The 25,826-nt window shown below is 39.3% G+C and overlaps 1 protein-coding gene across 1 annotated transcript in view; it reads left to right on the top strand.

The window, feature by feature from the left end:
• The window catches only part of LOC134493463 (protein eyes shut homolog), a 529,249-nt gene that overhangs the window by 264,639 nt on the left and 238,784 nt on the right, over nucleotides 1-25,826 (top strand). Inside the window, 1 exon segment of the mRNA XM_063298062.1 lies at nucleotides 7,580-7,730. Coding sequence (XP_063154132.1) covers nucleotides 7,580-7,730 — 151 coding nt within the window.

The following is a 25,826-nucleotide window of genomic DNA, read 5'->3' on the forward strand; positions in this document are numbered from 1 at the left end:
TACAAAGGATTTGCAAGCCCTAGTAATAAAGGTCAAGGAGCAAAGTGAAAAAAAAAAGATTAAAGTGAAAGAAGAACAAACTAATGACAACGAGTAGAACAAACAGCCTTCGAATTGACAATGAGGATAACTAAGTGGTGGACAGCTTCTTCCTTTTAGGTTCAACTATCAACAGTAAAGGAACCAGCAGTCAAGAAATACACTACTGACTAGCACTTGGTAGAGCAATGTGGTGTATTTTGGTGCTGCCACTAGCTCTCAGGAAAGAGGGAGCACATTCCAGGGAGACAAAGAATTGGATTTTTGAATTCACTGACTCGTTGTTGTTCTCGGGCTGGCCCTGACATCAATCTTGCCAGACTCCATAACTCCCATAAAGAGGGAATTTTTTTACAGCATGGTTTTGGATCCCCAGGAACCACTGGTTACTCCACAGCATTTGGCAGCAGCCTTACTGCAGCACCAGCAGCAAGTGGATGCACAAGTCAATAACGTGCAAGCAGTGGTGATGCAAAAATTGCAGCAGGTTGGGCAGAATGCCCAACAATTGGCAGCGGTGGCAGCGGCTCAGCCAGTGCTTCGGTGGACCCACGGCAGCTTCCCTGAGAAGCCTGGGGGAGAAGCTGACCAATTAAGGACATTTGTTACTCAATGCGGAATGTTGATCAACAGCAGACCTGCAGAGGTCCCAACAGATTGCACCAAGGTAGTATTTGTTTTAAGTCTGTTAAAGGGATCAGCAGAAAAATGGGCCATCCCCATGATGGAAGGCAATGACCCGATTCTGAATGATTATCAGAACTTCATGGGGAGGTTCAGAGGCCATTCAGGGATCCCATCAGGAGGGTCACAGCCAATTGGGAGATTTGGAGACTGAAACAAGGCAATAAGAGGGTAAGGCTTTTCATTGCAGATTTTAAGCTGTAGCTGGAGATGTCGACTTTGGGCCTCCAGCTCCCAAGGGGGAGGGGGGAGAATGTTTCTAATCATGTAGCTGTTTTGCAAGAAGAGCCACCTGGCACGGAGGAGTTATCAGACATGGAGAGGAGCACCACATATTTGCTTTAATCTCTACCCTGGCTGCCCAGTTCACCTGAGAACTCAGAGGGAGAGACTGACTTTGAAGAGGGGGGTGATGTTATGGAATGTGTCCCTGAAGCAGGGGTTATGTGGTGGAAGGAGGGAACGCATTCCAGGGACTCAGTAACAGTAACAATGAGTGCACCATTGGAAGAGCTGAAGGACCAGGTTAGGGACAGATCATCATGGAGAAAAATCTATCTATGTGGTCGCTAGAAGTCAACAATTACTTGAGGGCATGTAATCATTATAATCATTGTCAAAAAATCAGACTAAAGAAAAGTGATGCAATTTTAAAATTCACATTTCCATTTCATTCATCCATACCACCACCACCCACACAAAGTAGACAAGTTATATACTCTAACAAAATATAATACATCAATTAATTTGGCTCATAATGTCCCAGACTGGCAATCGTTACTTTTGTTCTCAATTATTCTAGGTCAGAAGGATATTTTGATTCCCTCAATTATGAATGGAATTCTTTGCAATTCTTAGGACACCATTCATATACAAATGGGAGACAGTACCACCTGTCAGAGAAAATACATACATACATAAGTCTCTCCCAAAATAGTGTATAGCTTCCTGATACTGTGAAGTATTCCATAACCCATGACTCCCACTCTATTCTGAAATCCTGGCCTTTCCATATATTCACTCAGCTCAGTCTTCTTTTTCTTTTGCCAGTATTTGTATAATAAACCTGACTAACTCTACAGGGTTGTTGAAAGGAATATTGTATTAATGTTTGGTGTTCCCAAAGTGGAAAGCAATTAATTTGTTGCTAAAATCAGACCCCATATTACCATCACAAGTTGTTCAAATCTTTTCTATAAAGCTGAAGGTTGGGCTATTTGTATTTCTAAAGGCATATAGGAAGAATTACTATAACTCAGTGGCTTAATTCAGTTTTAGTATGCAAAAAGTCCCAATTCCAATAGAGGGTAGTCTCCATGAAAAATGATCCTAAAGGATCCTAAAATGGCATTCTACCAAGTAGGGAGTATTCAGCTAGATGAACCCATGCCATGACTTGGTGGAATCCAACTTGGATAACCATCACTAGCTCTGACTAGCTCAGGAATAGTCACACTTGACATATTAGCCATTGTTGTGCTAATGTGCTACTTCACATAACTTTCATCTGCAAATCTAGTGACAGCTGGAGTGGCAAAGACCACACAGAAACTCTTAACCTGATGTTTCTGGGGGAGTGCAATTCCATCCAAAAGAGGTACCACCTTACTCCCTGATTTTGTTTGTTTGTTTCTCATTTAATGCATTTACATGCCCACCCAATTCAGACAATGTGACTCAAAACCAACAAATATAAAAACAGTGGATATCACTAAAACCTAACAGTTTTAGGTTCAATGTTCTTGTTACCTAGGAGACTACCATCTTGTCTAGATATAATTTTAGCTTGTTTTCCCTCATCCTGCTCATCGTTAATTGTAAGCAATGTTCAAAGGCGTGATTTATTTTCTTAGATTTAGATGGTAAGGAGCAACAGAATCGGACGTTATCAGCATATTGAAGGAACCTCATTCCAAATCTCCCATCTCTATCCTTAAGACATCCAAGCTGAAAAGAATGTTATAAATAAAACAAGCAATTTCCAAGGCTCCTCCCTATGACTCAGTGCAACAAATCTAGGTGAATCTGTTCGACCGTGTCTGTGATGAATAATGAAAGTTGTGCATTGCAAGCATCCAACTGTTTCAGCTTCCCCTCCTCAACATCTTGATGGAGAAAATGCCATACCAAACAAAAAAGCACTGTCATGCAGACATAATGGAGACAGAGAAATAAGTCCTCTTCATTATAACTGCTGCCATAGAGTGGAGTCACAAATGATTCTTAAGAAGGACTCTACAACTCTGGTTCCTGGTGGACATTTAGAAAGAGATCAAGCTGACTGTTCACTCTAGACTACAGTAGTGAACATAATTGACCTGTGCATCTGGAGTTCCACAATTTTTGCAGTGCAATTCTGCACTCAACATATTGGCAGATTGCTGGGAAAGCCTTTAGCCCAGGAGAGATCAGAAAAGTCACACACCAGGCATTTTTATAAAAATAATTTTATTTACAGAAAGCAAAACATCTTTAAAGGCTTCTGCATTCATTACAGGCTCTCAGTGAGAGCTGCTACATGCCTACACAGAAGGGAAACAGAAACTAAAACAAGTCCAGGCAAGTTGTTCCCCCCAGGTGCAAAAATTAACATTCGAAAAGGGGACAGTTGAATTCAACCTCTTCACCCGGCCAAAATGATTATTTACCATAGCAACCTTAATCTGTAGTAGAAAACATTAACACAACAAGCATATTGAAATGCATATTTTGGCATAAATTATATCTAGTGATGTATTCAAATTCATATTGAAATATTATTTAAATGCAGATTTACATATTTTAATTAGTTTAATACAGAAACAGATTTATGAATGTATATATGTGAAATTAATATAAATCAGGAAAAAAGACTGATTTTCTCAATCCTAGGCATCTCACCATAATGCACACTATTTAAACTCAAAGAGAGATCTAATTTGTGCTTTACTTGATCTAGGAAATGTGCAGTGACAAAAAAATTCTTCTGAACCTTCTAAATATATAAAGTCAGGAATATATATAGTCAGGTGTGTGTGTGTGTGTGTGTGTGTGGTCAGGGAAAGGCCATACTAGCACCCTAAAAAGTATAGAAAGATATACCCAAAGAATGTTCAATTACATTAGTAATATATTTTCATAGTGACTGATGATATATTAATACTAGGAACAACAATGATTAATGTACTCAAATGGTGAAATATCACTGATAGACTATTATTACTCCAATATTGTGGGTGATGAATAAGTTTTACAGGGAGTTTTTTTTTAATCCTATTGACATTAGCATCTCAATTTAATTAAAGTTTTGGCCACTTAGGTTTTTTTAAGATTGATGGACATGATAATCATAGCTAATAATATTGCAAATGACTTCAGCTGCACAAGACAATGGATTAGAAATAAATGCTGTATTTGTCTACAAATATTTAGAGAATGACCAATACATGCATGCAGTACTAGGAAACAAGAATCATGTCTTCATTGTTGGCTTCCTTTTTGAAGGGTCCAAAAGGGTGAGAAATTTTGTTCTTAGTATGAGTAGCATTTAACAAGCTTGGCCGGAAAGGAAATTTGATTGTTTTATTATCTCTTAAATGATTTTGCCATACAGTCTAAAATATATTGTCAGTGCTTGCTGACAAATGCCACTAAATAGGGCATCACATACAAGAGATTGGAGATGCTTGCAAATGTTATTGTTATGCTAAGTCACCCTTTATCCCTATGGTGTATTAACAGATCATCTGACCTTTCCATCCATCCAATTTTGAATGGCCCTGGGCACTGAATACAGCTCCATTTGGACAGATCTCATCATCCAGGTTATAATTAGAAGGCCAATGTTTAATTATTATATTTATGGGAAGCACAAAAGATGAAGTTACACAATTACTGTTAGGGCACAGTTATTAGCAGCTTAACCCACAGGAGCCCTTGAATTATTGTGCATCCATTTCAGTATTGAATGAGAAGGAGGATGCCATCACTGTTCCCACAAAAGTTAAACGCCCTATGCATTGGTTGTAGAAGGAGCTTGATGGAGTATTTATACTGGGCAATAGTATCTCCTGCAAATGTTGATAATTTCTTAAGGTTGCTATTTTAATTTAGCCACTCCCAGAAATGTTTGATCCAGCCTAATCAGAAGGTACAAAACTGCACAAGCACAAGGTAAAAACTGCTCTCTGGAATACTGAATTGTTAACATCTTGTCCTACCAACATAAAGCCCAAGGAAACAATCCCAGAATATGACTTGCTTATAGGCAAATGCATACATAACAGCTGTTATGCTGAAAACTTCTCAGACAAATTGCTGTATCTTTTATCAACTGGCAGAGGCCTGAAGCCAATATTTGGCTGTAAATCCCAATATACGTGACCTGCTGAGGCAGCTCTGCCTGGTTCCTATCAGCAGAGTGTGAAAAAGTCTGTTTCTCTCCTGTGCAGACTCTGTCTCACTCCACATCCTTGATGTATGTTCTTGATTGATGTCATCTAGCTTTTTGGCTCTGCCATCTCACATCTTTCTTTTTTTTGTGCATGCACAAATCAGTTGGTCTCTCCCTCTCTCTATTCTTCTGGATCTCCAGTTATCTCTCTGATGCTGCTGCCCTATCTATCTCTCTCCTTGTTTGTTCTCTCTCTCTCTCTCTCTCTCTCTCTCTATTTGTTCTGCTCTTCAGCCAAAAAGGTTCTATGAAAGATCAACAGGTAAGAGGCTGGGAAGAAGGAAGAAGACTAACTCAAGCCCTGCTTCTTAATTACAAAAGATTTATAACAACACATGGGTTCAAACTATTTCAAGCACAGAAGTAACCAGATGTTCCTGGTTCCATCTCTCCCTTTTTTGCAGCCTGTTAGAACAGTCAGATGATGATTAATGGAAGAAGGAATGTAATGAAGCTGATCCCTCAGCAGAACTTATGGAGTAGCCTTCTTCACTTCTTTCTTTCCTTCCCTTCTCTCAGGGGATCTTTGATAAGTTGGTCCAGATGTTATCAGTGCACATTTAATGTCATAATACTTCAGTATCTGGAGATTATCTTAAGGAACCCCTAATGTATTTATTTATTTATACATATGTGGACAGATTGCTATGACGCCTTACATCACTTAACAAATGTATTGTTACATTTTTATTTTGTTCACCTCCCAGAATTTCACTGGATAGATGGGTAGCCATATAAGATGGACATACAGATATGCTCTTGTAAAATATCTTATAGAAGATAATACCTTGTACAAGGGTAAGGTATTACACAAATGTAATCAAAGTTATTATAGTCAATTCCCAGCTTTCTTTCTCCATCCCCCAATTTATTGCATAAAACCTGCTATTTCTCTGCCTTTTTTGTCCAGGACATTCCTTGGGGATAATCTATATAGAACTACATACTAATCTGTGCACAGGGCTAAAACAAGCAGTGGATGGGGCAAAGTGAAAGTCAGAGGTACCATCTATTCTCCATCTTTGACAAACACCCTTTTCTTTTTGACTTCTCTTTCTTTCTGATATCTCTTCCTACATCTTTCCATCTCATTCTTTATAGCATCACCATCTATCTAATTTGCAAAACATTTACAAACTAACCCACATTCCTCCTCCCCTCAGTTTATCCTCTTCTTCTGCAGTTCCAATATTTATCCTGAATTATATTGCCATACCCTTGCAACTCTAGAAGAAATCATTTCACAAGTGGCCCTTGCCTTTCCTTCACAGAGATGCCCCCTACACAAATGACAAGTTTGTGCATTTGTCCACTTAGAAGCTTGAAACACCTCCTTCTCTCCATGGGGCCAGGCTGGCTTTGCAGATAGGCTGTGATCAGTAGCAGCAAACCAAGAGGAGTGTCTTGTTGGCAAAGCTGCCTTTCAGAATTTTTCTTCAAGCTGGGTCAATTGAAACAGAACTGGGAAGTGGGGGCACAGCAAGCTCTCTCTCTCTCTTCAGTGAAAAAAGCAGGTGGATTCAAAGACAGCATGGAAAACCATGAACATAAGTTTCATCTATCACTGAGGTCAAGGATATCACCCCACCCCTTGGTTCTGCAAAGATGACAAAACATTTGAAATAGCTTGGCATCTCTGGTCTGTGATTGGTGAGGGCTTGTTTATTAGCAGAGGCATGGTAACATCATTATATGATATGGTACATAAGCATGGATGCACTCTTTTTCTCATCTTTTAGTTCCCTTTATCCTAAGAAATATCATATTCTCCAAGATCAGAATAGCTAAGCTTTCACAATTCTTTTAAAAGATTACCAACTGTTCAGTGATAAACTCTATAATTTCTTAACAAAACTTGATACAAAATATTTATTAAGTAAGAGGAGAACCAAATGGAAAGATTCAGAGTCAGACTGTATGGTGAACACAGACATCTCAGGTTTAAATCTTAATCATTATGAATTTAACAAATTAGCACAGGTCCACTGCTTTAGTTATTTTACTAACTTATGTGTTCAGGATATTTCTGGAGGATTTTTGTGAGAAGTACTTTGAGCACAAGGACATTTGATAAATTTGCAGCATTAAAAATAGTAATAAGAGTTCGGATAGCAGGTTTTCCATTGTAACGAAGTAGTCTACTCTAAATTACCTTTTACCCTTTTGAAATATGAAATTGCAATTTTAATGGTAGATCAACTTCATGTTTTAGAAAAGCTGCTCAAAACAAGAGAAAAGGAAAGAGAGAGAGAGAGAGATTTTGCAGTCATTTTCTTAGTCACCTTTAAATTGCTATTGATTTAGAGCTTGAATATCAAAGAATATCCATCCTTTTAGGGAAACACTGTAATGAGTTTGTCAAGGAACTCTTTGCAGATTGTTCAGCTCAATTTCTTTCCTTCTCCTTCTCCCAAATGTATGTAGGCAAGATTTGGAAACATGTGAGGCTGCTGTGACTGTCCTGGGAATTACTGTGAAAAGGCACATTTCTGGCAATCACTGGTCATCTCTCATTTGGCAGCCAACAGGACCAATATTTATAGGCGGCTTACCTCATCGCTATGCAACAAACCAGGTAAGGGATTTTATCTTGTGCTCCAGCTGGAGTGCCTATACTTAAAAAGATGGGACAGTCTTGTGCCAACAAGCTAAGATCCATATATAGGATGGCGTTTGTTGTATAAGCAGTGTGATTTTACTGATAGGCAATGTACAGTAAAGACATCCTTGAACTTAGCTTGACTTCTGGTAACTACATGAACCCGACTGTAGTATAGAAACAGTTTGGGATCTCTTCTGGGATAGTTTGCAACTTCCCCATCTAGCTTACAGCCCCAGTATTCTTTGGTGGTCTCCTTTCTGAGATTAACAAGCTCCTACCCTGCTTAGATTCCACGCCCAGTGAAGGTAGGTGAAATGTTGCCATCTGCTGAGTTACTGCTGCCTGATCTTTTTTTCCTTTTTTCTGATTGACCGATTCTCATGCTTTCTTTTAAATTGTTTTAATTACACATTCTTTTAACTGTTGTGAGCTACCCTAAATGGAGAGTGCACACTGGAATGGCAAAATATAACATTGATAAATAAATAAATTGAAATAGTTAATATAAAAATGACATAGAGCAAACATACAGACTTCTTATCTGAATTTAACCAGGGACGATTTAGCTTCCACCCTGAAGTTCATCTGGCCTACATTTCTTTTATATGTGGTTCAGACTGAAGGAGTCCATAGACAGTGGCATCTACAGGATCTGAAGCGTTGTCAAAATGATGAAAGCAGAGTCAGGCCACTGCAATGCAAGCTGTGCCTCTTTCGTATGTGCATGCAACATTACAATGCCTGTACAAAAGGAACAGCACTTTATCATGACAACACAATGTTGCTTTCATCATTTAGGCCCCCTCCCTCCCTCCTACCCACCCCTACCCCCACCAGTACATACTTCATAAAGGATGACTGAGTGAATGGAGAAACTATAGGTGGACTAATAGATTTAGAAATAACACTTGGGATGCTATTCAGTTTTAGGGGATGTCTGAAGAGATCCAGTAATCATATTCATTCAAACTCAGTTGATAAGGAATCTTATACAATTGGTCAGAGCACTGTTATCACATTCAGTCGAGGTGTTACCATTTCTCTTCAGACTTTACCTATAAATTTGAAAACATTGAGGTACAGGAGTTGTCACTTCCATTACTTGCCTTTCAGGAGGATACCTTCACTTGGCATTCTCACCCCTAACTCCACAACCTCATAAGATATAGTCCCGCCTTAGGCATGAAAGCCGACTGGGTGACCTTGGGCCAGTCTCTCTCTCTCTCTCAGCCCAACCCACCTCACAGGGTTGTTGTTGTGGGGAAAATAGGAGGAGGAAGGAGTAATAGTCATGTTCCCCGCCTTGAGTTATTTATAAAAATAATAAAGGTGGGATAGAAAACAAACAAACAAACAAATAAATAACCATAAAGCCATGAAATTCTGGTTTGGATTCTTAGGGCTTTTTCCCACACGGTTTTTGCCCCAGCCCAGTATTGGTGCCATATCACCGTATTCCCATCATGTTGTCCTCCTTGGATAGTTGAGGCAGTTTTCTTCCAGCTCAAGCAGCAAAACTAGTGAATTAAGATGTTGGAAACAGGGACTTTTTCCTCAACCTACCTCCTACTGCCTGAACTCAAGATTCTCTATTTGACAGGCAACTGTATCAGCAAATCTAAAGCTTACTCTTTCTAGTCAGTTTCTTCTAGTCAACTTTACAAGCGCTTTCAGTTGTGAAACGTTCATTTGGAACAATGTGGTGAATGCAGAGTAATAATTATGGCTCTGGTCCAAGAGAGAAGCCATGACTGAGCTTTCTCATTTCCATTGCTACATAAAGGAAACTAGTATTTCAGTTTGCTAAGGCAAAGCAAACCAATCTTGAAAGAAGCTATCTTAACACAACTGCCTATCCTCAAGGACAATCCATCCCTGCTCAGCCAAAGGAAAAGTGTTTGAAAAAGGGGAGTTGCTGATGTGCCATTAATGGATTTAACGTGGCAGAGTAGAACATTTGGTGGCAGAACTGGCAAGTCAGCCATTACAGTAAGTGCAGCGTCATCTTTTCCAAAGCTTTTCTTCAAGCCAAATACAGTCTGTAATCTCAATTTCTACAACAAATAGAAATCTGGAAGGAAATGTGTGCAAAGCTTATTCATATTTTTGTGCTTTCAAATGAATGGAGACACCATTAGTATATAGTTCCTCTTTTCAACCATTTGGAGAATATTCAGTGGACCAAAAAACAACAGGAGACCAAGCCAGCTATAAAACTTACTACAAGGAAGGAAGGGAGGGAAGGAGGTTCTATATTATTTCCAAACTGTATGTTTTATTCCCAAAACATTTTAGGATGGTAATCTTTATCAAGATGTGCTCTAAAATACAGTACATAGATTGAAGGGCTTTCTTCCTATCTTCCTGATATTTCTGTTGGCCCATTTCTTGAATATACTGCTGCTTTTAAAACCAGTTGATGGGTCCCAAACATCAGCCATGATAGCTTTATCACTTTCCTTATGAATAGATCATAAGGAAATATGGGATGATGAAAGGGTGAGTCTGACATAAAAAATAAAAGTGTTGTTAAATCAAGCCTGCTTACTGGCAATTTTTTTGAACATGTTTGTGTTGTTTTTGTGGCAGCATTATGGAAATGATTTGCCATTGCTTTCTTCCATGATGTTTTTTTCAACTTCCCAATCTGACTTATAGTTTTGGACTTCCTGATAGACTCCCATCCAAGTAGGAGAGGCTTGTCCCTGATTAGCTTTTTTGAGGATAAACCAATATTGGTTCCATGCTACATGATCTGCTGTGATCTTGAATTTGATGTAGTCTAGAGTAATTGGTTTTTACCACTTGCAGGTCAGTAAACTCAAGAATTTTGAATCTGAACTTACCAGAACTGCAGCTCTTGGCAATATAAGGATTAGATATAGCTATCTTTTGATTTTAGATTTCTCTTAGTTTTATGATATATTTTTCAGTTATACATGCCCATGCATTAGAATGTTATTACGCTATCTCATTTAAGATAATATATTTATAAACATATATTAGAAATACCTCAATAGAAAATACTTTTAGAAATATGGAACAAGTTTTAAAAATATTTAAATGCACATGTGCATTTATATTTTAAAAAGCACTAGGATGAATGCAGAAACTGAATGTAAAAGTGATGAGGGAATACCAGCAAAACTGACAGAAACTTTGTTATGCTCACCCTTATAACAAGGTCCATCATGATGAACCATTAACTAACTCAGTATAATCTTTGATCAAACTTAATACTAGTCTTCATATATTTCACCAGTTATAAACAGACATACACTGGAAAATCCTCAGACCTTTATTAAACTCACTTTTTCTTTTTGCTATGGCATAGTTCATTAGTATATAATCCTTTGGGGGTTTTGATGCTACATGGGACAAGTGGGAAAGAGGACATCATGGTAGCCAAAGTCACACCTCTAGATTTCAGCGGTTCAATTCTTCCCTTTCATGTTTTATGGTCAGAAGGGCATTTCCTCTCAGGAAGAGAAGGAATTGAGGAGATATGAGCTGTAGAAATAGGATATATATATGCAGTAAATATAGATGAGACTTCAGAACTAGGTAGACCAACCATATACCTTGATAACCACCTCCTCCATCTACTGAGATTTCGTACTAAGTTCAGACCAACAGATAAGAATTTATGAAGAGCAATGCTAGGTCAGACAAGAGACCCTTTAATTCAGGATTTTGTTCCAACAGCCTGAACCAAATGCCTATGAACAGCTCATAAACATGCATGAATTCCTAATCAGAAATTTACTGCTCCAATATGAGAGGTACTGTGGAGCCTTCAAGACTAGTAGCTGGTCATGGACTTGTCCCCTTTCTGAAAAAGTGATTCCTAATGTGTGATCATGAGGAAAAAACATGTTATATACATGTTAATCATGTCCCGATTATGCATCTGTTTTTTCAGAATGATACTACCGAAATATGATTAACCCCCTTCCCCAAACAAAGACATAGGCCAGACAATAGAAGAACAGGCTAAAGCGTGAGCAGAAAATCTTTAGCATATTCAGTTTCCAGACTCAACATCTGAAATGCATAGAACACATGCACACCTGGTGTGCTAAAATACACAGGCAAACTGCTTTTATTTTTCTGATGGCTTTTATGGGGGAGAGGCAGCAAGGGAGAGAGAGAGAGAGTAAATCACTTCCTTTATTGGAATGGGAAATGGGTTAGCCACTGAAATTGCTACAGTTTTAAAGAAATTAAATCATTCCATAATACAGAAGGAAACCATGGTGGACATCAGTTTGGTCAAGGACACAGTAGGGATCCTCTTCTTAACTGCATTACTTTAAAAGCATTGTCTTTGTTTTACCTCTTGATTAACCTGTCTGGGACAGTAATAAGGGCAGTAAAGCTACAGCTTCTCCACAAAGCAGGCTATGTTTTAGTTCCTGCAAAGATCTGTGAGCTTAATTTAATTTAACTTAACTGATGGGAATTTAATTCCTGGAGAATGTACAGCAGCTTCAGTGATGTGGTGGACTTTATGCAGTTTTACTGGACTAAAACAAACAAGTCAGAAATTACCAGTCATAATTCTGGTTATGATTGATTGTATAGAAGAACATAAAACTATAAATGCATACATACATACAAACAAATGACACTAGTAACAATTAAATATTCCCCTCTTCTTTCCCCCATATTGGTTGCTTTAGTTCTTTCACAGTTCTGTTTTTTAAACCTTTTTAAAAAGACTAAACCTTTAAAAAGACTTAAGTTTCCCCTTACCATGCCTTCTCCTTCCAAAACCTATTTCCTGATTGATATAAAACTGTGATTCAGTAACATTCAGTTCAGTGATGTCTTCCTGTTTATAGATATCGTTTGTGTAGTCTACAGAATGCCATGCAGGGATTGGATAGAAAGAGATGTGTTTAGTTTCCTAGCAACCACCCACATCAGGATTTTGTTTGCTCCTTTCACCATTCCCTGCATGCCTTACAGAGCTGACTGTTTATTTATTTAACAGAAAACTTGTACTCTGTATATGTTTTATTAGGGCTGCTTATAAGAATTAAAATGCCACAATCCCATTGTAAATGAAGAATAAAAGAAGGCATAAAAACAAATTAAAATGGAGACAGGCTCAACATATAATAACCAAGATCAATATAGAGCAACGTTTCTCAACCTTGGCAAGTTTAAGATGGGTGGACTTCAACTCCCAGAATTCCCCAGCCAGCCATGATGGCTGGAGAATTCTGGGAGTTGAAGTCCACCCACCTTAAACTTGCCAAGGTTGAGAAACACTGATATAGAGCAAAGTCATACCTTATCAGAATAGAAAAACCTTCATACAGCCTCTGAATACTGTAAAGCCTGGGTTTATTTCACCCTAGTGCTTCAGCCACTACTTGTCTCCTAAACTGTTGTGCTTTAATGATAACTGGATAAGAATTGCTTCATCAGATATGAAGCATGGGTACATTAATGGAGAGATCCAAGACATTTGGAAGTTGATCACCAAACCTTTCAACTTGGAACAGTCAGTAGCTAGTGCAGTTGTTCCATGATACATGAAATGCAGTTCCGCAATGGATAAATGACAGAAACCAATAAATAAGATAACAAAATTGGAATATTCTATCACATGACTAATACAACTGCCCACCTAACATATAAAAACATTGTGATGATCCCATTTCAGTTCTTCTCATTTTAGTGGAATCTTCTTTTCACCATAAAATTGGTCCCAATTGGCTGATTTACCTCACATTTCTGTCAACTCTGATCTGTATTCCTAGTAGTAATGGCTGTTATTATTTGATTATTTGATTAGTGGACTAGCTTAAAGAACTTCAAAATGGAGACAGGTGGCATATTGTTTCAGAGATTTTCTCTGATCTCTTTCTTATGGGAAATGTTAGTTTACCTTTTTCTGGAAATTAGTAAAATGCAGACCTGCTATAAGGGACAGACAAACTTTTCAGACCAAAGACTGCAACTTGGTGCCCAGTTAGAGGCCGAACAATCATGTCATATACAAACAAATCCATTTATCCCTGTGTATTAGTCACCTTACTGGGCAGGGAAAAGGTGAAGCTTCCTAATTTCCCAGCCACTCTGCTTCAGTTTGTTTATTTTCCACAGGAAATCAGAAATTCTGAGCAGAGTTTCTGGGAGAATGGAAAAGTGCTGCCTGACAAAACTCCCTTCCCCCAGTGCCTCTGCTACAGTGGGGCACCAGCCCCCAAACAAGTTCCTATATTCATTTGCATCTAATTAGCAAGCTACCAAAAGGCAATGAGGTCCACAATGCCCAGCAGAACATTAAGGGCAGCATGGAGTCTTCATGTGTTACCGGCCTATGCCCTGAAGAAGAAGGCATGAGACTGTTTACCATCAATAGTCTCTACAGAACAAAGTTAGGAAAGCTGAATGTGGAGTCCAGCACCTGCCCCAAGAACTTTAGTGGCATCACAGCCAATATTCAGCAGTTTGTATGGAAAGTATGGCAATGACAGTGGAAAGCTTTGGGATACAGACTGCTCTCATATCCACCCTTAAACCCCCTTAAATGTCACCTGGGTTTTTAACGCAAAAGAGAAGAGTTTGCCTCCCAGAAGTCTGCCCCACCTCCTTTTAACCCTGTCTCCAGCTCCAGAAGGGATGGAAACAATTACGGCATAACAGCCGCTCACTTCTTGCACCTTCTGCTATCACCACGGCAAGGCATCTTGAAGCCCTCCAGGTGACTGAGGAGCTAGTAGCTACTGCGGCATAAGACTGTCTTACACCAGCTGTCTGTGATTTATGCTCTAGGCTGAAAATTATGGAGACAGAGTAATGGTGTCAAGACAGAAAGAGAAGTGCACACAAACACATATAGAGGAAGAAAGGGAAGAGGAAAAGACAAAAATGCAAATGACTAGAATTGGACAATTCAACAAGAACTTCTGATTATATTCCTTCTCTGAATCCCAGATCCACTGATGATGTCTCAGCCAACTCTGGGAGTCAGGCAGCATATAAATTATGGTTGGTCACACAGTCAGGCAGATATTTAGACTGGATTTGGCATTTTTATCCACCTATTCAGTCATTTCCAAGGACCTGGGACAGGCAGATGTTGTTTGATGGTGTTAAAGGTATCGTCGCAGGATGTAAGCTGTTCCAAGTAAAGCTGCCTTTTGCAATTGACTGAAGGTGGTTTTTCCAATGCCAATGGCATTCAAGAAGTATCATCATCATCATCATCGTCATCATCATCATCATCATCATCATCTTTAGGAATTAATTTCCTTGTCTATAAAATTAAAAAAGAAGAAGAAACACCCCTGTTATATGTTACAGTGATACTGAAAGTATTTATGGAAATTATTTGTAGTTTGACCAGAAAAAATACATGACCTAAAGCAATCCTTTATTTGAAGTTATCTTCCATTTAAGGACCATCCAGTGTGAATCTGGCTTAAAGACATATACAAACATTTGAGTAGAAAAAAATTCAAAGTAATAGGTATAGGATTGGGGAGGGGAAGCCATACTGAAAACCATCTGGATGTCTTAGTGGATCACAAACTCTTGCTGAGATGGTATCCTAGACTGCATCAACAGAAGTACAGTGTCCAAATCAAGGGGAAGTTATTGTTTCTCTCTATTCAGCATTGGTCAAACCACATTCAAAATATTGTATCCAGTTCTGTGCCCTGTATTTTAAAAAGGGTATAGATATATTGAAGCATGTCCAGAGGAGAGCATTCAAGAAAGCAAAGGTTATAGAAGGAAAATCTATGAGGAACAGTTGAAGGCACTGACTAGTTTAGTATAAAGAAGAAAAGATTGGGAGAAAACATGATAGCTGTCTTCAGTTGCCAGAAGGCTGTCACATACAAGATGGGAAAGAATTGTTCAGAGGTGCTCCAGAAGATACAACAATGGGTTTAAATCATAAGGAAGTAGATTTTGGTTGGACATCGAGTACATTGCCTAATGCTAGGAAAACTGTTCAGCAATGAACCGACAGCCTCAGGAGGTGATGAACTCTCCACTCAAGCTGTAACACTGGCCGAATGGCCAACTGTCAGGAATATTGTAGCTATGGGTTCCAACAGCAGGAATGCACAGCAGAACATTGAGGGCCGCATGTAAGCTCTCTAAGATGAGAAAGCAGGAACGTGAAGGTGCTCATCAACTGGACACCAGACTGAGCAGGAAGCCACCTGGTCACAATCTTCTCTGCTAGGTGCAAATGTATCAAATTATAATAATAGTGTCTACATTCGGCTCTTTCTATAAACATTAGTATATCATTTTTAGTGCAAACCGATTTCATTTTGATCCACTTTTCTGGTAATATATTTTCTCCCTGTTGGATTGATACGTAAACAGAAATCCTGACAAACTCCTTCCTTAGGAGCCTGACATATCTGCCATTTCATCATTTTTCCCACTCTTTGTACAGAAAATTTCCATCACTGCATCTCAGTGGTTTTTCTTCCTCTGATGAAAGCATTATGCATTTGGTTTCATTATGAAGTTTAATTACACTGAGGAGTTTTTCTTACATAAAGAAGGAATGTGAAATAATGAAAGTTGACATCTTCAGTGTTGTAATAATAATAAGCCCAGAAATATAAATTACTGCAGCAATTACAGTAGCACAAATAACACCATTAATGCAATCAACTGTTAGTGTGCGTATTTGACAACAACCTTTAATCTTCCTTCAAGTGCACCTATTTTACATTCTCTGCAGCAAAATGCAACCTAATTAAGCAATTAATGATACTTTAGTTACCAGGCAGGTAATTGCACTGGAATTTCAGAATTCAGAAATAAGACATTATTTATTTTAAGCTTTTTTTTTTCTACCAGAGCTTGTTCTACAGCTTAATTTGCATCTATACTTCAGTGTTTTGTTTTAATGGCCATGACACAGCTTTCAGATAGTCAAGTAAATGTGTATGTTTTTAAATTGAAGATGCTCTTAAAACATTTCGAGGATATTGCTTGAAATTTAGCAACAGTCTTAAAACCACTCCAGATATTATGGAGGCAGTGGAATAGCTTGCCTCCTGGATGTGTTTATAAGGAGGAAATATTTGCAAACTGATTCCCACATTGCTAGACCAGATCAAATGATGATTTCCAAGCTATTAGACTCTCAAGGCCTCATCTGGGAACTGCATCTGACAATAACTGATGTCAAAAGATTCCAGCTCTTCTCCAGCCCCATGCTGCAAGCTGGTGGATTTTGCAAACTACAACCAACATATCAGGAAAGCAGAGGATTGGAGAAGGCTATTAAATTCTTCACAAATTTTTGGATACTTGCAAACATACAAATAAGCAAATTTTAGAATAGAGGAACAAAGAAGTTGCAGGCAAAGCATTTACTGTTTAATTCAAAATAATGTGAATTAGGCTACCTCATCCATAGCTTCTTGCCCCACACTGCTTTATTATGAAAATTGTATCACAGTGCTGGGTGGATGAATGCTCCTTTTGTCTTCAAAACACAACCTATGCTCTCTTGAGGCCATTTCTTCTAGACTCAACCTGCTCCATTGCAGAAGCAATCTGAGGTATCCTGTACCGCTGAAGAACTAGAACCAGAGTGCCAGAGGAGCTAGAGTGTTGGACAAAGACTAGGAGATCCACTTGTAAATCCACCGTGACCCATGGAAATTCACTGGGTGACTTTGGGCCAGTTTCTCCCTCTCTCCCTCCCTTTTCCCCCCAGTCTTAGCTACCTCCCAGGATTGTTCTTGTGGGGATAAAATGGATATTCTCATGCAAGTCATGGCAAGATAATGCATCATCAAAATCATCATCATCATCACCATCATCATCATGGAATTTTCTCACCACTGAATTTCTTGTTCAGGAATCCTGAACAGGGTCTGGGTACCCTAGAATTCCTGTTTCACCAATTTAGTAGGAACCAGGCCAAAATAATTGGCAAGGATAAGCTATAATGGTTTTTTTTAAAAATTTCTCCTTTTTTAAACAAAAGAGAAAGGTAAATGTCACGTAGAAATAATGTATGTTGTATTATATCTGTATTGCTTGATTAAATGAAATTGTATTTTTACTGAGTAAAGGGCTTTGCCCATTTCTGTCCGGCTTCATTTCTTTCAATCCCTGTGCATGTTACTGTTTAAGAAGATTTGAGGGGGGAAAGGTACAAGCTATGAAATAATATTCATTTGACTACTCTCCCTACTTTCAAAAAAGCTGCCTGAAGTGCTGTGAAGAACTGATGCCTGCCAAAAGAATCCAACTGAATGATTTCTCATTCTAATAACTCTTAATACAGCATACCTAGGGATCTGGCATACTTTGATAGAAATAAATGTCTTTGAAAGCTGCCTGTACCTTTGCAGCTGATATGCAAATTGCTATAAGCCTAGCTACAATCCTAACTAGAATTAAGCCAAAGTTTCTGAGGGTATTTTTTTTTTTTGCTGAAAACATTTCTGAATTGTGCTAATTCATTCGCATTAAAAAGGACCATTTCATTGTACTTTATCTGAACTTCTTTCCTTCCTTCCTTCCTTCCTTCCTTCCTTCCTTCCTTCCTTCCTTCCTTCCTTCCTTCCTTCCTTCCTTCCTTCCTTCCCTGTAATAGCTACCATTTCCCTCCCACACAGATAAACAATGCCCCAGAATGAAACTAAGCTTAGGACATTACAGAGAGGAGGAGGAGGAAGGGAAGACTATGCAGCCAGCTATGCTAAGGTTGTCCTATATCCTTTTAAGAAAAAGAAAAAGACAACCTTGCACACACTACATACCAAGAAATTACTGAATTACTTTTCTTCACTGAGCAATGTGCAGTAGTCCCCCTCCCAGTGTGCAGTAATCTCCCACCAATACAGTGGAGAATTTCAAGAGACCCATCGCCATATATTTTCTCAGTTCTATTTCTGTATTACTCCAAGCACACAGAGACACACAAAATCAGTACAGAAGTGATCACAATATGGTAATGCTTCAAGCATATATACTTTAGGCAATTTGCTGAAGCCCTGGACAGTCCTTGACTTAAGGCCCTGGAGCAGGTGCAGACGGACTGATTGCTCAGTCAAGCCTATCCAAAGTTCCACCCAGAAATACTACGGTGTAGTCATTTATCTCTCAAAGCAGTGGAAAGGCCACAGTGTGGCAGGAGACTATACCATTTTGTTAGTAATATACTGTGATTGAAAAAAGTGGCCACGTGAGAATAGTCACTTTCTGCTTCAGTGCCTAATGGGTGATGTCTTAAACTCTGTTGAGTGAGACCTAACTAGTGTTTGGGTTTTCAGCCAATGCCATTCAAACAAGAAATGTTTACACTGTGGTGGTTCAGTTTAGCTGAAGGTGGACATGGCAAGACATTCACCTCTCTATTAATGCCTTCCCAATTCATATGATAAGACCAAACTAATTAGAGCAGTAGACCTGAATTTGGTTGTCTGGGAAAGAGACATCATCCCTCCCGAGGTGAAGTTAGCCCCAACCCTTATGGTCCTCCAGAAAGCCCAGAAAACATGTTTAAAAAAAAAAAAAAAATTCAGGCCAAATTGGCTTCTTTGATTATAAAGAAGACAATATCGACATTTATTGCTGACTGGAAACCCCTTATGGACTTTTTGCATAAAACAGAAAAAATGAACTATGATTTATGGTTTAGATCAGTTTTTCTCAACCATGGCAACCTTAAGATATGTAGACTCCAGGAATTCCCCAGCAAACATACTGGCTGGGGAATTCTGGGAATTGAAGTCCACGTATCTTAAAGTTGCCAAGACTGAGAAACACTGGTTTAGGTTATAGAAAAAAGAGAGTCATGCTGTAACTTTAGAGAAAGAGTTAAATTTATAATTGTACTTATAACTGCTGTAAAGAAGATCGGAAGCCACGTCTTTGTATCTTTTTTCTTTCTTTTCTATTTTTCTTTTATTTTCCCCTTTTTCTTGAACATACTTTTAGCTTTCTCTTTTATTTATTTATTTTTCTTTTTTCTTCCTTACTTTATATTGGTTTGTATTAATTTTTATCTTCCTTATTAAAAATTTCATATATGAACAGGGCTTTTTCAGCAAGCCTGGGGATCCCTTGGTAATAGGGAACCTCACGCTGGCTGCATTATGTGTAATATCTTTCCTCTCGTGATCTTGGCTTATGTTTATTGTTTTATAGAATATTTTAACTGCTGGTTTTATTGTACACCACCCAGAGTCACCGTGTGAGACAGGCGGCTATATAAATTTGACAAATAAATAATAAACAAACAGTGACACTAAAAAGCAACATCACAGTGCAGTCTTTCCTATGGATGAGGGAGTAGAGCCTGCCTGGAGTAGTCATTTCAAAGCAAGTGTGGTGTTTCTCACTTCTGGGACAAGATCCTGGGAACCAATTCCAAAACGTTTCATAGTGGGTGTGTCTAGAACAAATCTTCATTTCATTTCATTATTCCATTCACCTCCTTTTTAAATTAGCCATCCTTGCTCCTTTAGCTCCCCACTGCCAACACTTGGTCCTCTCATGAGCCCCAAGTGTTTCAGATTCAGAGATGGTCTGCTGGTGTTTTGGTTATTCAAGGTGGTATCATCCACCAGCAAGACAAGAAGCAGAAGAAGCCATGTAAAAGTCAGCTGAACAAGCTTGTAAGTACAGCTTGTTCTATATTTACATATCTGGAAAGGAAAAATCTATATAAATGTCATTTGTGGATCATGGTCTTGGGGGAAATAAAAACCCGTGCGTCCCCCCCCCCCAGCAGATGCTCTTTTCATAAGGCCTAAATTGGATTTCCTGTCATATAGTGGACAAAATTCTTTGGACTGAACTTCCAAGGGTTATAAGCATGTTTGGCCATTACAGAACATCACTAGACAAATTAAAATCCTGCAGCTTAGTGCAAATTCATTTTAGATCTGTGTTTCATGACTGATTCAGAAAGAAATTGATCTCCCTTTTTTCACACACCAATTTCAGCTACTATGACAATATGAGTACATTTTTTTTAACTTAACATGTTTGAATTGCATTTCTGCATTTGGGGTCTTGGTTTGACAGAGACACCAGTATTACAAACACATAAATATAACAGATGCTGCAGGGAATTGAAATTATTACTGGGTTTCCCTTTTCTTTTCTTTTCTTTTCTTTTTTTTTTCTTTTCTTGTTTCTCTTTGTAAAAAGCTACCAAGTTACCAAATAATGTAACGGATAACTGATAGCTAACGGGCACTGTTAAAGAATAAGTGATGGTTCTCAGGGGAAAAATGAACAAATCCAATTAACTGCAATGACTGGCAAAACTGATGATGTATTGAACTTTTTTTTAAAAAAATGAATTTTGACACTGTAAATGATCTTTATAAGGAACATGATAAAATACAAATATGTGCATTTCACTAGATGGGCATAAAGGCTACTTTCATTCTGTTTGCTGAAAACCAGCGGATCAACTAAGTAGAAACCTCTGATTGTTCTCTGTTTTTATGGTACAGCATTCTCTGGGATCTAAAACAATACTGAAGATTTAGCATCCTCTAAACAGGACCCTAGCCAGAATCAATAAGAATATTTAAAATAAAAGCCACCTTTTGAACTTCAAATGGAGTTACTGGCTACAAACAAGAGAGTTTTTCAGAATAAACCATGCCTGTCACAGGTTTTTTGTTAACAGGAGCAGCGGCACGACATTCTCTGCAGCAATTATATTTAACTTATATAGAGACATCTAGTGAGTGCTCTTGGAAACAATTCTAACAGCTTTAAATAAGGAGGAAGTCAAGCTGCTTGCAGCTTTCAACCCTCAAAGCTGGAATCCCCCACTGACAAGAAATCATTCCGATTGCCAGTGTCCAAGTGTAATCTTTCCAGGACGGGCCTTCTTTGCAGTATTTTACTCAACAGGATTTTAATTGCTTCATACTTTTACAAATGCAGAGGCTCTTGGGTGTTTGGGTGAGATAGCAGAGGCCAACTGAATAATCTTTTTTGGAATTAAATGCAGGGTTTTTTTTCCTTAAATGGAAACTTTTTTTTTGTCTAGAGATTCCATTTTTTGTATAGGAATGAAAGTAGGGGGTGATGCATTTACAAGTCAGTGAACTTTAGAAGGAAGGATCACACTGAATTAGCAAGCTGGTATCACACAAATCATTCAATGTATAGGGTTTGGGGACTAAGTCAATGCACAGTGAGTGCCCGTTCACAGAAGAGGAGCAAGGCACAGTGTAGGGTAACCCTACAAAATAGTTCTTACCCCTGGTGTGGTGTGTGTGTGTGTTGTGAGGAAAATTGAATATGTGATGTCTGATGTTGATTGTAGCACCGAGATAATTTATTAAAGATTGCGGAGGCTTCTGGAATATTTATATTAAACAAGAGAGCACATTCTCCTTTTTCTTACCTTCTGGATGAGGCCTCTCCTCTCTTATAGTAGATTTTGGGGCTGTGACCATTTTGGCTGTTTGTAATTTAGTGTCTTCTCATATACCTTAAACAATAACATGTGAAGCTATCCAATGTTTGGTGTGGTACCTAGAAAGCAGAGTTTAAGAACTGACTGCAGCAGCTATAGTGCTATGCCATCTTACCATAGACCCCAAACCCTAAGTCCAGTGGGGTGATTTGGGGTCTGTTTTAATACATTGCGAACTTACCTTGTATCTGATTCAAAATCATCCATGGGATTCTGTCTCTTATACATAATTTGGAAGTTCAGCATTTGGGTGGGAAAGAAAGCATCACCCACTAAAAAGGATAAAAAATCACAGAGTCGGAGGGGGACAGTTTAGGGTATCAATACAAATTAATTCCCCCCTCCCAACAGATGGCTTTTTACTTCCACTTGATCCCATCAGTGAAAGAGTCCTCCTTCTCTGTGAGTAACTGATGAACTGCTCTTACTGTTAGAAGTTGTTTCTAGCATTTGATTGGAAACTGTCTTCCTGTAACTTCAGTATTTTTGAATAGGTTAGGGTTTGTTTGTTTCCCCCCCCCCCCTGTACATACTCACTGACATGCCCATGATACTCTTCCCTTTCAGGATACGCACTGTTATGCAGAGCACAGAAAAAGGAATAAAGCATAAAGGTCCTGTTGGACCCGAGGAAGTGGACAGGATCCTACGGACAGTAAATGCCACCATGTGTCATCTAGACCCATGCCCCCCCTGGCTGGTAAAAGCAGCCGGGGAGATGACATGTGGTTGGGTCCAGGCAATGGTTAATATATCTCTGGGAGAGGGGGTGTTCCTGGCTGCCTTTAAGGAGGCATTGGTGCACCCCGTCCTCAAGAAGCCATCGCTGGACCCTACTGTTCTGGACAGTTTTCATCCAGTCTCCCATCTCCCCTTTTTGGGGAAAGTGGTTGAGAAAGTGGTGGCTTTACAGCTCCAGAGGGTCCTGGAGGAAACATATTATCTAGACCCCTTTCAGTCAGGTTTCAGGCCCAGTTATGGGACAGAAACAGCATTGGGTGCACTTATGGATGATCTATGGCAGGAGCAGGATGGTGGCAGTGCATCCATCCTCACTCTTCTTGATGTCTCAGTGGCTTTCAATACCATCGACCATGGTATACTTTTGGGGTGGCTCAGGGAGTTGGGGGTGGGAGGCATGGTTTTATGCTGGTTCACCTCCTTCCTCCAGGGCCAGTCCCAATCAGTGGTGATAGGGAGTGAGAGGTCCGACCCTCAGCCCCTTCTTTGTGGAGTGCTGCAGGGCTCAGTATTCTCTCCGCTCCTTTTCAACATCTACATGAAACCACTGGGTGAGATCCTCCATCACTACAGGGTGAGGTATCATCAGTATGCTGATGATACTCAATTGTACATCTCCATCCCAGGTAAGGTAAGTGATGCTGTGACCACCCTCTGCAGGTGCCTGGGGGCTGTGGGGGCCTGAATGGGAAACAACAGGCTTCAGCTGAACCCTGGTAAGATGGAGTGGCTGTGGATTAATGGCTCCTCAGTATCCAGGAAAGTGTCATCTTTGGTCTTGGATGGGGTTGCACTGCCCCAGACAGACCCGGTGCATAATCTGGGGGTCCTCCTGGACTCACAACTCCTGCTCAAAGAGCAGGTGGCAGTCGTGGCCAGGAAGGCCTTTCAACTTCAGGTTGTGTGCCAGTTATGCCCTTTCCTGGACTGAGAGGCCCTTTGAATGGTCACTCATGCCCTGGTAGTCCCATATAGACTACTGTAATGTGCTTTACATGGAGCTACCCTTGAAGAATATCCGGAAGCTACAGCTGGTCCAGAATGCAGCCGTGTGGGCAATTTTAGGTGCCCCAAGGTCGGCACATGTAACACTTTTGCTGTGTAAGCTGCATTGGGTTTGCATTGAGTTTGCTTCCAGGTCCAATTCAAAGTGTTGGTTATCACCTTTAAAGCCCTACATGGCATGGGTCAAGGTTACCTGAGGGACCACCTGTTCCCCATTACATCAGCCCATCTGACCCGATCATGCAGAGAGGGCATGCTGCAGACCCTGTCAGTAAGAGAACTCAATTTGGCAGGGTCCAGGAAGCGGGCCTTCTCTGCAGTGGCACCCACCCTGTGGAACACGCTGCCCCCAGAGGTGAGGTTGGCCCCATCGCTCCTGGCCTTTCAGAGGAGTCTGAAGACCTGGCTCTACTGCCTCGCTTGGGGCAGAGAAGGGAATAGTTCTACATGGGAATGGCTGGTATCCTAGACCACTCCTCCCACATACGGGCTGTATCAGATTCCTCTGCCACTTGGACTTTTTTACTTTTTTACTCTTATTTTTATATTTATTTATTAAGAGTAATTTTATATTTACTTATCATATTTATATTGTATGTTTGTTGTTTTAATCAATTATTTTATTGTAAACTGCCCAGAGTCCCCAATGGGAGGAGATGGGTGGGGACAAATTAAATAAATAAATAAAAATAAAGGCATAAGATAAGAAAATATAGCTTAATCTAGTTTACACCAAACTATTCACTTTTATCTCTCTATAACTTTCTATGCTTGCAAACCCTCCTTGCTTTTCCCCTGTCCTTATAATGTTTCTTACATTTATTCTTTCAACTTCTCACCTCTCCCTTTTGAGGACTTCAGTAACTCCATAAAACTAATTCTCTGATTCCTCTTTCCTCTTGATCCATTCACTCTTCCTTCTTAGAGTTGTCTTGTAATGTGACCCTCATGCATTCTGTGGGACTAAACTGACTCAATATGCTTCTTTCATACTGATAACTTACGTTTGTAGTCAATCCACATTTATTTATCACCCATTCACTCTTGACCATATCACTTATTTTATTATCACACAAAATTCATTCATCTTCTACATTTCTCCTGATACAACTCTCACTTCCATATTGTTGGAAATGTTAACAAATCAGCATGTCTCATTAGCATGTAAATGAGTTTGTCCCATGATGCACTTCTCCGTGCTATTGAGGAAGCTGTTGCCACTCCTGCTTCCTCTCTCTCTTCCTTCTTCTTCACCACCGGGAACGAAGCATGCAGCTGGAGCTCCTCCATCTCTTGGGCGTCATGCAGTTGGCCTAAGGAAAAAAGGATCCCCCCACTTTTTTCTCCATTCAGCCCTTAGCAGCAATGAGGGCTAAGGGTGTATTAAGTTTAGGGAAAAAGAAGAACAAAGATTTCATCCTTTCTCAACAGAAATGTAACTGCACCAGAAATAAAGTCAGTAAGACTCTTTTTACTTTACTTTGAACCTACTTCATCTAAGTGTGTAATTCCTTATGCTAGGGAGGGCTGAGTGTGTAAGATCAATAACCTAAGTTTCTCTAACATGGTCATTAAAGCTATTTAAGATAATATTCTTTTTCTGTGTGCAGCTTCTCTGCTGTGTTAAGCTGTGCTCCATTCAGTGGTCCTAGCTGTCCACTAATGCCTTCACATATAACAAAGAGTATAGAAGCATGTTCTTATACATAGCCACTTTCACTTCTTTTGACAAATATTCACTTCTTGCAGCAGACCACTTTCTACCCACATACTTTCTACTAGAATTTGCAAGCCTTAACATTTATCCATGTATTTTCCTTTTTTTTAATTAACATTCTAGTCGATATATTATTTTCTTATATCTGCTC

This window comes from Candoia aspera, chromosome 1, assembly GCF_035149785.1.
Source record: "Candoia aspera isolate rCanAsp1 chromosome 1, rCanAsp1.hap2, whole genome shotgun sequence".
NCBI classification, from domain to species: domain Eukaryota; kingdom Metazoa; phylum Chordata; class Lepidosauria; order Squamata; family Boidae; genus Candoia; species Candoia aspera.